A 14741-nucleotide genomic window follows, 5' to 3' on the forward strand; every position below is an offset into this window, starting at 1 on the left:
ATCGATCGTTTTAAAACTCTTGATCACGGCAACTGCCTGACGTTGTAATCACACGTTACTACAGCTTAAGCACTCACAACTCTCCTTCTCTTAGCGACTGTAACTCCACAGTTGCCTACACTCTTTTCGGGTTTGCTAACGGTAGCTACTTTAGCTTGATAGCTAGCCATGGCTCTTTCCCCACCTTCTGGTGCTATTTCCTGCTCTTCCTGTCTCATGTTTGGTTACTTCCCGGCCTCCCTTACTGGTAAGGATACATGTGTTAAATGTAGTATAGTTGTTAGGTTGGAGGCGGGAATCATAGCCATAGAAGCCCGGCTCCGCATCTTAGAAAGTAACTCAGTTAAAGTAAAGCCCATGTTAGCATGTGCGGACCGGCAAAATGTAGCTCCTCTTAGCCGTCCCCCGGCAACTCCCGAGCAGCAGGGAGGCTGGGTGACTGTTCAGAAGGGGCATAACGCGAAACCCGCAGGTCCCCACCAACCCGTTCACGTATCCAACAGATATTCCCCACTCAGCGAGACACCCGCTGAGAAGCCAACTCTGGTTATTGGTAGCTCTATTATGAGACACGTGAATTTAGAGACCGAAGCCTCCACAGTCACATGCATTCCGGGGGCCAGAGCGGGCGACGTTGAGGCGCATCTTAAACTGCTGGCTAAAGATAAACGTAAATACAGTAGGATTGTTATTCACGTCGGTGGTAATGATGTTCGTTTACGCCAATCAGAATGCACAAAACTTAATGTGGAGTCGGTGTGTAGTTATGCTAAAACAATGTCGGACACCGTAATCTTCTCTGGTCCCCTCCCCAATCTGATCAATGATGACATGTATAGCCGCATGTCATCATTTCAGCGCTGGTTGTCTTGGTGGTGCCCAGCAAACAATGTGGGCTTCGTAAATAATTGGACAGCCTTCTGGGGAAAACCTGGTCTGATTAAGAGAGACGGCATTCACCCTACTTTGAAAGGTGCAGATCTCATTTCGGCAAACATTTCAGGGCTTTGTGGACGTAATCCATGACAAACTGGAGTTGAGACCAGGAGGCGGAGTCGCAGTCTTACACGCTTCTCTGCGCTCTCTCCTAGGCAGTCACCCATAGGAATCCCGAACCCAATAAAATACCCAATATTAGCGGTGTGTGTGTCTGCCCAAGGACAATTTAAGGTAAAACCTAATAGAGGTGTCGTACATAATAACCTAATAAAAGTAAATGTAACAACTACTACAGTGCAACAAAACAGGAAGATTAAATGTGGTCTCTTAAACATAATATCTCTAGCATCTAAAGCAATATTGGTAAATGATTTAATATCAGATTATAATATTGATATATGCTGTCTCACTGAAACTTGGTTGAGACATGAAGAATATGTCAGCATAAATGAGGCCACTCCACCCAGCCATGTCAACACTCATATTGCTCGAGGCACGGGCCGAGGAGGTGGAGTTGCAGCAATCTTTGACTCAAGTTTACTTATCAATACTAAACCAAAATGTAATTATACCTCTTTTGAAAGCCTCGTTTTTAGTCTTACGCATCCGACCTGGAAAACTTTGCAGCCAATCTTATTTGTTACAGTGTATCGTGCACCAGGTCCTTATTCAGAATTCTTATCAGAATTCTCTGAGTTTTTATCAACTTTGGTTCTTAAAACAGACAAAGTAATTATCGTAGGTGACTTTAATATTCATGTTGACGATGATAAAAATAGCCTTACTGTTGCATTTAACTCTATATTAGATTCTGTTGGTTTCTGTCAGAGTGTAAATAAACCAACCCACTGCTATAATCACACTCTCGACCTTGTTCTGACTTATGGTATTGAAATTGAGCAACTATTAGTCGAACCGCATAATCCTGCTTTATCCGACCATTTCTTAGTAACTTTTGAAGTACTGTTACTAGACTACAAAGCATTAGTCAAAAGCTCCTGCAGCAGAAACCTATCTGTTAGTGCTATAGCCACATTTAAGGAAGAGATTCAACCAATACTTAACTCGATAGCATGTCTGCATGTAGGGGAGGAAACTTATACAAAATGTACACCACCCCAAATTGATCATGTTGTTGATAGTGCTATAGATGCGCTGCGAATAAAATTAGACTCTGTTGCTCCTTTGAAAAAGAAGAAAATAAAACAACATAGATTAGCTCCATGGCATAATGCCGAAACCCGCAAAATAAAGCAAAAGTCTAGACAACTTGAAAGGATATGGCGTTCCACTAAACTTGAAGAATCTCGTTTAATTTGGCATATTACTCTCAATGAATATAAGAAAGCACTGCGTAAAGCGAGAGCAGCCTACTACTCTTCATTAATAGATGAGAATAAGAATAATGCAAGATTTCTTTTCAGCACTGTAGCCAGGCTGACAGAGAGCCACAGCTCGATTGAGCCTTCTATTCCCTTAGCACTCAGTAGTAATGATTTTATGTGCTTTTTTAACGATAAAATTGTTACTCTTAGAAACAAAATTAATGACCTCTTGCCTTCGACCAGTATAGTGTTATCAACAGCTCCCGGAATCGTAAGTTCTAATATTACACTAGATAGTAAACTAGAATGCTTTTCAGCCATTAACCTTGAACAATTACATTCAATGATTCTCTCTTCTAAACCATCAACGTGCATGTTAGACCCAATTCCAACTAAGCTGTTGAAGGAAGTTTTTCCATTAATTAGCACTTCTTTATTAAATATTATGAATATGTCTTTATTATCAGGCTATGTTCCACAATCATTCAAAGTAGCAGTGATAAAACCGCTTCTTAAAAAGCACAACCTCGATCCAGAGGTTTTAGCCAACTATAGACCTATTTCTAATCTTCCGTTCCTCTCAAAAATTCTTGAGAAAGCGGTCGCAAAACAGTTGTGTGATTACTTAAAAAACATTGATTTATTTGAAGATTTTCAGTCTGGCTTTAGAACACATCATAGCACAGAGACAGCTCTGGTTAAAGTCACAAATGATATTCTAATAGCCTCAGACAAGGGACTTGTCTCTATTCTTGTTTTGCTCGATCTTAGTGCTGCATTTGATGCTATCGACCATGATATCCTATTGCAAAGACTAGAGCACTTAGTTGGCATACAGGGAACTGCTTTAGGCTGGTTTAGGTCCTATCTATCTGAACGCTCTCAGTTTGTACGTGTTAACGATGAATCTTCCACGCAAACCAAAGTTAGCCATGGAGTGCCACAGGGCTCAGTGCTTGGACCTATTTTGTTCACATTATATATGCTTCCGTTAGGCAATATTATAAGGAATCATTCTGTAAACTTTCATTGTTATGCGGATGATACTCAACTATATTTATCAATCAAGCCTGATGAAATTAATCATCTAAATAAAATTCAAGACTGCCTTAAGGACTTAAAAACGTGGATGACCTTAAACTTTTTGATGTTAAACACGACCAAAACTGAAGTTATTGTACTTGGCCCGAAGAATCTATGAAACAAATTATCTAAAGACATACTAACTATGTATGGCATTAATTTGGCCTCCAGTGAGACTGTCAGGAATATTGGTGTTATATTTGATCAGGATTTATCCTTTAACGCCCACATAAAATCAATTTCAAGGACCGCCTACTTCCATCTACGTAACATTGCAAAAATCAGGCATATCTTGCCTCAAAACGATGCAGAGAAACTAGTCCATGCATTTGTTACTTCTAGGCTGGATTATTGTAACTCTTTATTATCAGGGAGTACTAAGAAGTCAATCAAGTCGCTTCAGCTGATTCAAAATGCTGCGGCTCGTGTACTAACCAGAGTTAGGAAAAGGGACCACATTACTCCTGTTCTGGCTGCCTTACACTGGCTCCCTATAGAACACAGGATATAATTTAAAATTCTTCTTCTCGCCTACAAAGCCCTTAATGGGCAGGCGCCATCTTACCTTAAATAACTCATTATACCCTACTGGCCTACCAGGGCATTGCGTTACAAGAATGCAGGGTTGTTGGTTGTTCCTAGAATCTCTAAAAGTACAATGGGAGCCAGAGCCTTTTCTTATCAAGCTCCACATTTGTGGAATCAGCTTCCAGTTTGTGTTCGGGCGGCAGACACCCTATCCGTTTTTAAGAGTGCGCTTAAGACCTTCCTTTTTGATAAAGCTTATAGTTCGGGCTGATTAGATTCAGCCCCTAGTTTTGCTGATATAGGCTTAGTTTGTCGGGGGACATCTTACTTCTTCCTTCTCTCTGTCTATACCCGTGTACACTCATGTTCCGATTAACCCAGCTTCCCCAAATGTCTTTCTTTTTGGTGTCTATATACGCTGGGATCCGGAGTCATGGATGATCCTGCGGTCCTGTGTCCTGGATCGCGAGCGCTGGATCTTGAGTCGTGGCTGTGGTCCTGGATCATAGGTCCTGGATGGATATCCTCGTGGATTCATCTTCCTATTATACACACATGCATTTCCAAACATTTGGACTACCTATGTTGCAAATGTATTATCTTTTCAATTTACACACGGCATCTATTGCACGTCTGTCCGTCCTGGGAGAGGGATCCCTCCTCTGCTGCTCTCCCTGAGGTTTCTCCCATTTTTCCCTTTAAACTGGGTTTTCTTTGGAAGTTTTTCCTTGTACGATGTGAGGGTCTAAGGACAGAGGGTCTGAGGACAGAGGGTCTAAGGACAGAGGGTCTAAGGACAGAGGGTGTCGTATTGTCATACTGATATTCTGTACACACTGTGAAGACCACTGAGACAAATGTAACATTTGTGATATTGGGCTATATAAATAAACATTGATTGATTGATTGAGTGTTCTATAGTGATGTCACTGTGTTATGAAACGTTGGTATTTTAGTCGCTGCAGACCATTTACATGCACTAAAACCTGCATTACAGGAGAGGGAAAACGGGTTTGAAAAGTGTTTATATCTGTACCTGCAGGTCCTCTGGGTCCTTTCTGTCCGACTCCGGATAGTCCTCGCTCTCCTTTCTCTCCCGCAATACCTGAGGAAACACACACCATCAGAATCTGCCTAGTAACAGTAATCCTCATAAGCTCAGTGAGTTACAGCATCATACTGTTTCAACAGACTTAAAACAGACTTTTTTATTTGGAACAGATCCTCACCTTGATCATATTAATACTTTTTCAATGATAATGTGAATAACATTTCGAATCATATCATAAGGCAATATCAGTTAAAATAATCACAATGAGTTACAAACATCAAATCTACATATTTGAGCAGCTGGAATCTGCATTCTTTGCAATATTATCATGAAAAATGACTTTAAAAATAAGTAACTCTGCAGAATAATTGTTTGCTGATTGACTTATTTGACATGTTGTTATACCTGTTATTGATTTCTGTGTTTCCTCGTCATAATAACAGCGATAGCCTCTCTCTTTCAGATAAAGTCTCTCTCACCTCTCTCTCCCGGCTGTCCCGGTGATCCGCTGTTTCCGTCAAAACCGTTCCTCCCTGCGGCGCCGGGCTCTCCGCGGGTCCCCTGCCTGCCTTCGGCTCCTGGAGGCCCCGCGGGTCCTGGCTTGTTGCTGCGATACTGACCGTTAGGGATTTGGTTCAGTAACGTGTCGACTCGACCCATTTGTGCTGCAGCAGAGGAGACAGCAGTCAGTGTCACAGTTCAGAATCAGAACCAACATTCGTCCCACGTTCAATACATAGGTAGGTAGGTAGGTAGGTAGGTCGGTAGGTAGGTCGGTCGGTCGGTCGGTAGGTAGGTAGGTCGGTCGGTAGGTCGGTCGGTCGGTAGGTAGGTAGGTCGGTAGGTAGGTAGGTCGGTAGGTAGGTAGGTAGGTCGGTCGGTCGGTCGGTCGGTCGGTCGGTCGGTCGGTAGGTCGGTCGGTCGGTAGGTAGGTAGGTAGGTAGGTAGGTAGGTAGGTAGGTAGGTAGGTCGGTCGGTAGGTCGGTCGGTCGGTCGGTCGGTAGGTCGGTCGGTAGGTCGGTCGGTCGGTCGGTAGGTAGGTAGGTAGGTAGGTAGGTAGGTAGGTAGGTAGGTAGGTCGGTCGGTAGGTAGGTCGGTAGGTCGGTAGGTCGGTCGGTCGGTCGGTAGGTCGGTAGGTAGGTAGGTAGGTCGGTAGGTAGGTCGGTCGGTAGGTCGGTAGGTCGGTCGGTCGGTAGGTCGGTAGATCGGTAGGTAGGTCGGTCGGTAGGTAGGTCGGTCGGTAGGTCGGTCGGTCGGTAGGTAGGTCGGTAGGTAGGTAGGTCGGTCGGTAGGTCGGTCGGTAGGTAGGTCGGTAGGTAGGTAGGTCGGTCGGTAGGTAGGTCGGTCGGTAGGTAGGTCGGTCGGTCGGTCGGTCGGTAGGTAGGTCGGTAGGTAGGTAGGTCGGTCGGTAGGTCGGTCGGTAGGTAGGTTATTTTGTTACAGGACCAGTGTGATCAACATTAAAATACACATACTGTAAATGAACATGAAAAATAGTATATCAATTACTATAAACACTATGAAATAATACTACACTGGTGTCAGAGCCCTTGTTGTTGTATGTGTGGAGGTTTTAGAGGCTGCCCGCTGCAGTAAAGAAGCACCTAATGTTTAATCAAAGTATCTCTGTGTTCCCAGAGAGTATCTCACCATTCACCAGCTGCTCACACACTTGTCTGGCGATGGATCTCATCATGTTCTGAGGAGCGAAGTCGCCCTGAGGAGGAAGAGGAAGGAGGTTAGACGACACAAAACTGTGCTAATGTACGGAGGCCGACACGTGCAAACCGCCCAAATGAAATGTCCTTATTTCTGGTTATTAGAATAGCGATTCAAAGTCAAAAGAATACAAGTTAGTTTTTGATTTGGGGAAATGTAAATATAGGGGTTATGTTTAGGCTTTGGAGCTTCTGCCCACCTTCTTAAAACTAGATTTTCTCTTACAATCTTTGGAGGAAGTGAAGTGAAGCTCTCAGTACCAAAGTATAATAGTTTCTAGGAAATTCAAGGGGACAGACTGCATTGTAGCCACGTTGGTGTTTCGTGGAAACAGTAAAAGGCTTGAAGGCATTGAAATGACTTGTAAGGAAGGGTGTTTTCCTGCTGAGCAGCCAAGATAAATCTCACTTTGGATTCAAATGTGATGTTTTCGAGCTTCTGAAGATGTTTCAAATAAATTCAGATGTACTCACTCTCTCTCCCTTGTCTCCCTTTAGACCGAGAGAGCCCTGGAAACAGAAAAGGAGAATACTTTAGTTTGCAGAAAACGTTTGAATCTGCGTCTGGATGTAAAGGTGAAGACACTCACAGGAGATCCGGTGTCTCCGGGGTTTCCTGGTTTTCCGACTCCACCTGAATTTCCAGGAGATCCCGGAGGTCCCTGCAGGAAACAGGCGGAACACCCACGGGTTAGAAGACCATGCAGCGATTTCAATATATTAACAATTGACAAAAGCTCCACTGAATATGAAAGGTCTGCTAATAGAGGGGTCTACAAGTAGAGCCACTGAACTACTAAATTCCCCCTGGACTAAATCAAATACTCAGATTCTGATTGATGAATATTTATTTGAAAGAAAAGTCACTTAGTCTTGCTTTCTTTGCTCTCAACACTTAAACGCAAAATATCTTATGCTAGGTTACAATGTTTTTCTCATCTACTGTACAAATGTATAAGCATTAAATGTCTCACCATGGGTCCTGTGGCGCCTCGGGGGCCCGTCGTGCCTTCCTTCCCTGGGGGGCCCTGAGGATAACATAATAATAACGTGTAAAGGTAAGGTACGTTTATTTATAAAGCACATTTTCAGACATTCAACATTCTTTACATCAACATTAACACTTAAGGGTCCCCTATGATACTGTTTCTCATCACTACATCACAGGTCTCAGATATATCCAGAGCCGGTCTCTGATTGGCTGAAACACCAAACAGATCATGGCAGCATTACCCATAATCCCCTCTGTTTCAGCCCTGTTTCCAAAGTGCTGATTCTCTGTCTGTGACTTTAGATGAAAACAAGGAGCCCCTCCCCACGCCCCTCTGAGAGACATCTGGTTACAAAGAACTCAATGGAGCTCTAGAGGAGATTCAGGGGATAAGGGGAGGGGTTACCTTGTTGCTGATTGGCTAATGGTTACACAAGACAAAACATCGTTAAGACATCATCAAGTGGCTCTTTACACAGAGGGGACACATGTTGATGTAGAAGAGACATGGAGAAGAGGGGACACATGTTGATGTAGAAGAGACATGAAGAAGAGGGGACACATGTTGATGTAGAAGAGACATGGAGAAGAGGGGACACATGTTGATGTAGAAGAGACACGGAGAAGAGGGGACACATGTTGATGTAGAAGAGACATGGAGAAGAGGGGACACATGTTGATGTAGAAGAGACATGGAGAAGAGGGGACACATGTTGATGTGGAAGAGACATGAAGAAGAGGGGACACATGTTGATGTAGAAGAGACATGGAGAAGAGGGGACACATGTTGATGTAGAAGAGACACGGAGAAGAGGGGACACATGTTGATGTAGAAGAGACACGGAGAAGAGGGGACACATGTTGATGTAGAAGAGACATGGAGAAGAGGGGACACATGTTGATGTGGAAGAGACATGAAGAAGAGGGGACACATGTTGATGTAGAAGAGACATGGAGAAGAGGGGACACATGTTGATGTAGAAGAGACACGGAGAAGAGGGGACACATGTTGATGTAGAAGAGACATGAAGAAGAGGGGACACGTGTTGATGTAGAAGAGACATGGAGAAGAGGGGACAGATGTTGATGTAGAAGAGACATGGAGAAGAGGGGACACATGTTGATGTAGAAGAGACATGAAGAAGAGGGGACACATGTTGATGTAGGAGAGACATGAAGAAGAGGGGACACATGTTGATGTAGAAGAGACATGAAGAAGAGGGGACACATGTTGATGTAGAAGAGACATGAAGAAGAGGGGACACATGTTGATGTAGAAGAGACATGAAGAAGAGGGGACACATGTTGATGTGGAAGAGACATGAAGGACTTCTCATAATAGGTGACCTTTAAAATTGATTCTGTGAGCTAGCCAGTTAGCATCTGATACCTGGAGTGATGTGTCCTTCCCTTTGAGTAGGATTGAATAAAAGGATGAATTCAAACCCCCCTGTGTACTCACCCTGACTCCTGCCGGTCCGATGGGCCCGCCGGCACCACGTGGTCCCGGGGAACCCTGCACAAACACAAGAACAACTTTATTTATTCACTGCAGGATTACAAAAGGTCTCCCACCAGGGTTTCAGGCTGGATTCCTGCACTAATTCCCTTCTCTTTTGTCCATTTTCTCTCTGCTTTTATGCCCCCTGCTCTTTGATGCTCAGCATTAGATTTACAGGCAACATAATTGATCCCAGATCTGTTTTATTGGCCATTATAAGGCAAGGGTCTGAAAGTCATTAAATGCCCGTTGATGCAGCATCTGCTCCATCACCTGCAGCTCCATCAGCACCACGTGGATCTGGAGGTAGCTGAACACTGAGTTACGTTGAGAATAAACAGCATGTTGTCTAGTCGTAACATGGATTTTTCCAACATGGCTGCCCATTCATTCCAAGAGAGAGCTGCAGGAATGAGTCCAACAACCCAGAAATTAGTGAGCATTTAAGCACTTCCTGTCCCCTGATCTGGAAGTCAATGTTTTTTTCTGAATCTGTGTTTGGTTGTCAGCCTCAACTAAGGTCTGTGGTTAGCACAAACTATTCTACCACATAACATACATCAGTAAATACCCCACTGGTGAATTTAAAAACAGCGGTTGCTAACAAGTGCTGAGACGACTAAACATCATCACGCCAAACGTTAGCCACCTTTAGCTTAGCGGTGGTGGCGTGAAGTCATGTGACCATGCTGTAGTTATTTTATAGCCTAACATTAGCCACCTTTAGCTTAGCGGTGGTTATGTGAAGTCATGTGACCGTGCTGTAGTTCCTTTATAGCCCAACATTAGCCTCCTTTAGCTTAGCGGTGGTGACGTGAAGTCATGTGACCGTGATGTAGTTCCTTTATAGCCCAACATTAGCCTCCTTTAGCTTAGCGGTGGTGACGTGAAGTCATGTGACCGTGCTGTAGTTCCTTTATAGCCTAACATTAGCCACCTTTAGCTTAGCGGTGGTGACGTGAAGTCATGTGACCATGCTGTAGTTATTTTATAGCCTAACATTAGCCTCCTTTAGCTTAGCGGTGGTGACGTGAAGTCATGTGACCGTGCTGTAGTTCCTTTATAGCCCAACATTAGCCTCCTTTAGCTTAGCGGTGGTGACGTGAAGTCATGTGACCGTGCTGTAGTTCCTTTATAGCCTAACATTAGCCACCTTTAGCTTAGCGGTGGTGACGTGAAGTCATGTGACCGTGCTGTAGTTCCTTTATTGCCTAACATTAGCCACCTTTAGCTTAGCGGTGGTGACGTGAAGTCATGTGACCATGCTGTAGTTATTTTATAGCCTAACATTAGCCTCCTTTAGCTTAGCGGTGGTGACGTGAAGTCATGTGACCGTGCTGTAGTTCCTTTATAGCCCAACATTAGCCTCCTTTAGCTTAGCGGTAGTGACGTGAAGTCATGTGACCGTGCTGTAGTTCCTTTATAGCCCAACGTTAGCCACCTTTAGCTTAGCGGTGGTGACGTGAAGTCATGTGACCGTGCTGTAGTTCCTTTATAGCCCAACATTAGCCGCCTTTAGCTTAGCGGTGGTGACGTGAAGTCATGTGACCGTGCTGTAGTTCCTTTATAGCCCAACATTAGCCTCCTTTAGCTTAGCGGTGGTGACGTGAAGTCATGTGACCGTGCTGTAGTTCCTTTATAGCCCAACATTAGCCTCCTTTAGCTTAGCGGTGGTGACGTGCTAAGCTAAATTCTCTATTTAAGCCGACTCAAAGTCTTTTTTTTATAAAACCATGTGGTGCTCACCGATGGATCGCCTGTCTACTTATAATTGATTCGTTTTTTTATTCATTCATTAAAATATGATTGATTTATGGTACTTTGGACTCATTTCCTGCTTAATGATGCAGTATGCATTAAGATATTGTGACAGGAGAGAAAAATAAATGAAGGAAACGTCTCTCCATCTCTGCCCGTCCAATAAAACGTTCATACGAGAGGTTTTCATTCCAGGACGAAATTAAAAAGAAATACAACCTGATCTTCGTCACTAATGATCTCAAACACACAGAGACAGATTCACCCTGTTCCGAGGTCAAAGTCTGAACACTGACCCGACATTTAATTTTTTCTAAAGCCAACGTTTGTTTCATAATCTGAGGTTTGTCTGACATTTTGAATTATAATTCCTTAAAATCCTGAAAGCTCCTCGATGAAGCAGCGTACAATAACAGGAGGAAGGAGCAGCGTTCCAACATGTAAGCAGCGCTGTTAATCACGCTGAGGTTTCCTTGGCTCCTTCTCTGCAGAAAACTTAATTTAAAAGTAATATTTCAAGCCGCACTCCCTTCTTTTATATCAGGTTCCAGCCACGCTATAAGTCAATCTGAGTGATCTGCTTCCTGATTAAAATCACTTCTACTCACTTTCTGTCCAGGTAATCCCGAGCCTCCCAGTTCTCCCTTCGGTCCAGGGCGGCCCTGCACACAAGCAGAACAGAAGCATTTAGAAACACACACGTTACTGCAGTTAACATGAAAAGATAGTCCACAAGAAGAGGTCAGTATAGAGTGCCACAGGGACGAGTCCTAACACCAGGAAGTGAGTCAGCATTTCACCACTTCCTGTTCCCTCGTCTCAGAGCCAATGGGATTCCTCCACATGATTTTGGAAAGTAGCTGAACTAAGGTCTGTGGTTGAGACGCATTGAAGAGACGGATCACGTTTTGTTCTACGACATTAAACCATCAGCTGGTGATTTCTGAAGAGTCGACGTGTCTGAGAAACGATGGTTGTTACCAAGTGGCCGAATAGGAAGTCGTGGAGGCCGTTGTACGTCATTACGCCGAACACTCCTCTGAGTTAGTCTCTGTTCTGCTTGAAAGCAAGTCCCTGCCTCCTGCAAAGTGTTCAGACAAACACTTCAACTCGTTCCATTTAGAATCTGTAGTTTGAATATGGATCTGAAGTTGGTGTGACGTTGAAGCAGCGATATTTCTTTGTCAAATTTTGCACCTGTTTTTGTCCTTATCCAGATGCAAAATCCATGTTGGAACTACTTTTTCTTTTAGCTATGAGTCTATCTAGTTGATATGTTTTGATGCTGCTAAGACACAGTATTCATATCTAACCATGTTTTGATAATGGGCAAAGTTTTGTGACGTATGAAGCCCAAAGTCTGTAGATAGACAGTTAAAATGTTTGTATGGGGATTGCATGTCAGACATGATTTGGCACATTATGGTTTGTACGTTTTTATACATTTTTATGTATAAAAATTACTCCAAACAACGCAGCTGTGACAACACAACTTGTTACTTCTGGATTAATTAAGTATATATCGATGAATGCCTCCATAACAACCTGGCTTGTTGCACAGCTGTGCTCTCTCTCTCTGTGCTTCCTTCTTCCAAATCCTAATGTAGTAAGAAGTTAAGTCTTAAAGTAAAGTGCACTACTTTTGGTTTCATTGAATTACATTTCATCTCAGAGATGGAAGATATTGAGGAGATATCGATCTCTCAGAGCTGCAGGCATGTGAGGAAAGTGTGCCGCCAGTCAATCCTCTTCAAGATAAATAACCTTCTCACTGGGATCTGGGCTGGGCTGCTGAATGTGTGTGTGTGTGCGTGTGTGTGTGTGTGTGGCCTAGCATTACCATCCTTGTGGGGACTCGCCTCCCTTATGGGGACATAATGGAGGTCCCCATAAGGGGAATCATTACTTTTAGGGTGAATACTTGGTAAGGGTTAGGGTTAGGGTTAGGCATGTGTTGGTTATGGTTAAGGTTAGGATAAGTCTCCAGGAAATGCATGTAAGTCAATGTAATGTCCCCTGAAGTGATGCATGCATGGTATGTGTGTGTGTGTGTGTGTGTGTGTGTGTGTGTGTGTGTGTGTCCTCACAGCCTCTCCAGGTATAGACAGTCCGCTGGGCCCCTGAGGTCCGGGCAGACCCATGACTCCCGGGGGTCCGTTCTCTCCTCGCGGGCCCATCGGCCCCTGATGAGAACACAATCAAAGAAGATTTAAGAGAGATGTTGCAGTCAGGAGGGATTCCTGTGTGCTCTCAGCTCTCCAGGACTTTAGACACAGGGAGTAAGTGGAGGCAGATGCTCAGTGACCTCCACTGAGATGCACAATCTGACGTGTCTTACTGTACATCGGCTGTTCTTGGGTATGTTTAGGTACTTATACATGTGTAAGTATATATACGTTTTTCTACGATGTATAGCATTAACTTGTAGAGTGGACTTGAAGATGTATTTTAATATATTTATTTTTTCTTTTCTTTTTATATACATGATTTTTACATAGGCATATGATAAGACATGTTTGTTTGACTCATACTACCTGTGAAGACATTAGTTTGTATTTGGAGCATGAATGGACAGACCAGGAAATACAAACTCCCATGGATCTCTTCTTCAGTGGTAATTAAAACAGGTAAAGCAGGGTTTTAGAGACAAGAGAAGGAGGACTCACAGCAGGACCGGCGTCTCCTCTCTCTCCTCGAGGTCCTTTGCTGCCGGGGGCGCCCTGAGGACAAACAGAAGTTAACAAAACAAAGACTCAAAGGTGCTTCAATACAACTTTATTTAAAGGTTCCTAAAGATCCATATACAGCCAGGCCGTACGTGGTGTTAACATGTGATCAATGCATCTCTTCAAGAGTCTTAAAATGCTTAGACTAAAACAATAGAGTGGGAGGGATGAACCCGTCTGGAATGGTCTCACATGCAGAGCACTCAGTGACATGTGCTCTCTGCTTTTAACCCATCCAGCACCAGGAGTCTGGCACTAGGAGCAGAGGGCAGCTATTGCACAGCGCCCGGGGAGCAATGGGAGTAGGGGGGGGGGAAGGGGGATGTCCGGTGCCTTGCTCAAGGGCACCACGGCAGGGCAGGAGGTGAACTGGGACCTCTCCAAGTAGCAGTCCACACTCCATATTCAGGTCTGGTCGGGGACTTGAACCTGCGACCCTAGAGCTCACAGTCCAAGCCCCTGTGGACTGAGCTGCTGCCGGACAAGGCTGCATAATTAGGAAATAAAATGTCTAGTTTAAATGATTGTGACTGATGTTGCAACCACCAGACTGCCTTTAATCTGCTAGTTTATAGCAGCAGTAATTAGTCGACTAATTGATTAAATAGAATTGCATTACATTTTCTATCAACAGAAAGGAAATAACCAACTACTTACTGTAGTGCGTAGATAATATAACTTTTCACGGAGAAAATGCCTCTCAAATCGGGCTATTTCACTTATTTTCTGTGTTTTGAAACATTAAAGAGGGCATTTGTGTGTTTGGAACTGACGTAAAAAGACATTTAAAGACAACAACTTGGATTTGGAGGTATTGGGATGGACATTTTCACAATGTTTAACATGTATTCTCACCATTGGCCCCTGAGGGCCCGGGAGCCCGGTGCCGGCTGAGGTGCAGGTGCAGGAGTTGGGAAGAGACGGACACTTCATCTCATCTCTCTGTTAAAACAAAACAAGAAATCACACAATTAAAGTCAGAGGCAACAGAACGGACGGGCACTGAGTGTTTAACCTCCTCCTGAACACACGGAGAGCACTGGGATTCATTTCAAGATGATTTGAGATCAGATAAGAGGCATTTTATTGATCCCAAATAGGGAAAGGTTTGGGTTGCAGCA

The 14741-nt window shown here is 43.9% G+C and overlaps 1 protein-coding gene across 5 annotated transcripts in view; it reads right to left on the reverse strand.

Moving 5' to 3' along the window:
* col12a1b (collagen, type XII, alpha 1b) overlaps positions 1-14741 on the reverse strand; it is a 171418-nt gene that overhangs the window by 8502 nt on the left and 148175 nt on the right. For all 5 annotated transcript variants that reach the window (XM_034078265.2, XM_071202387.1, XM_034078264.2 and 2 more), the window contains 11 exons: positions 14476-14562; positions 13561-13614; positions 12982-13077; positions 11503-11556; positions 9098-9151; positions 7619-7672; positions 7235-7306; positions 7119-7154; positions 6577-6643; positions 5406-5591; positions 4912-4980 (listed from right to left, as the gene is read on the reverse strand). In XM_034078265.2, coding sequence (XP_033934156.1) covers positions 4912-4980; positions 5406-5591; positions 6577-6643; positions 7119-7154; positions 7235-7306; positions 7619-7672; positions 9098-9151; positions 11503-11556; positions 12982-13077; positions 13561-13614; positions 14476-14562 — 829 coding nt within the window. The remainder of the gene's footprint in view (positions 1-4911; positions 4981-5405; positions 5592-6576; positions 6644-7118; positions 7155-7234; positions 7307-7618; positions 7673-9097; positions 9152-11502; positions 11557-12981; positions 13078-13560; positions 13615-14475; positions 14563-14741) is intronic.

This window comes from Pseudochaenichthys georgianus, unplaced genomic scaffold (genome assembly GCF_902827115.2).
Source record: "Pseudochaenichthys georgianus unplaced genomic scaffold, fPseGeo1.2 scaffold_404_arrow_ctg1, whole genome shotgun sequence".
Lineage (NCBI taxonomy): Eukaryota > Metazoa > Chordata > Actinopteri > Perciformes > Channichthyidae > Pseudochaenichthys > Pseudochaenichthys georgianus.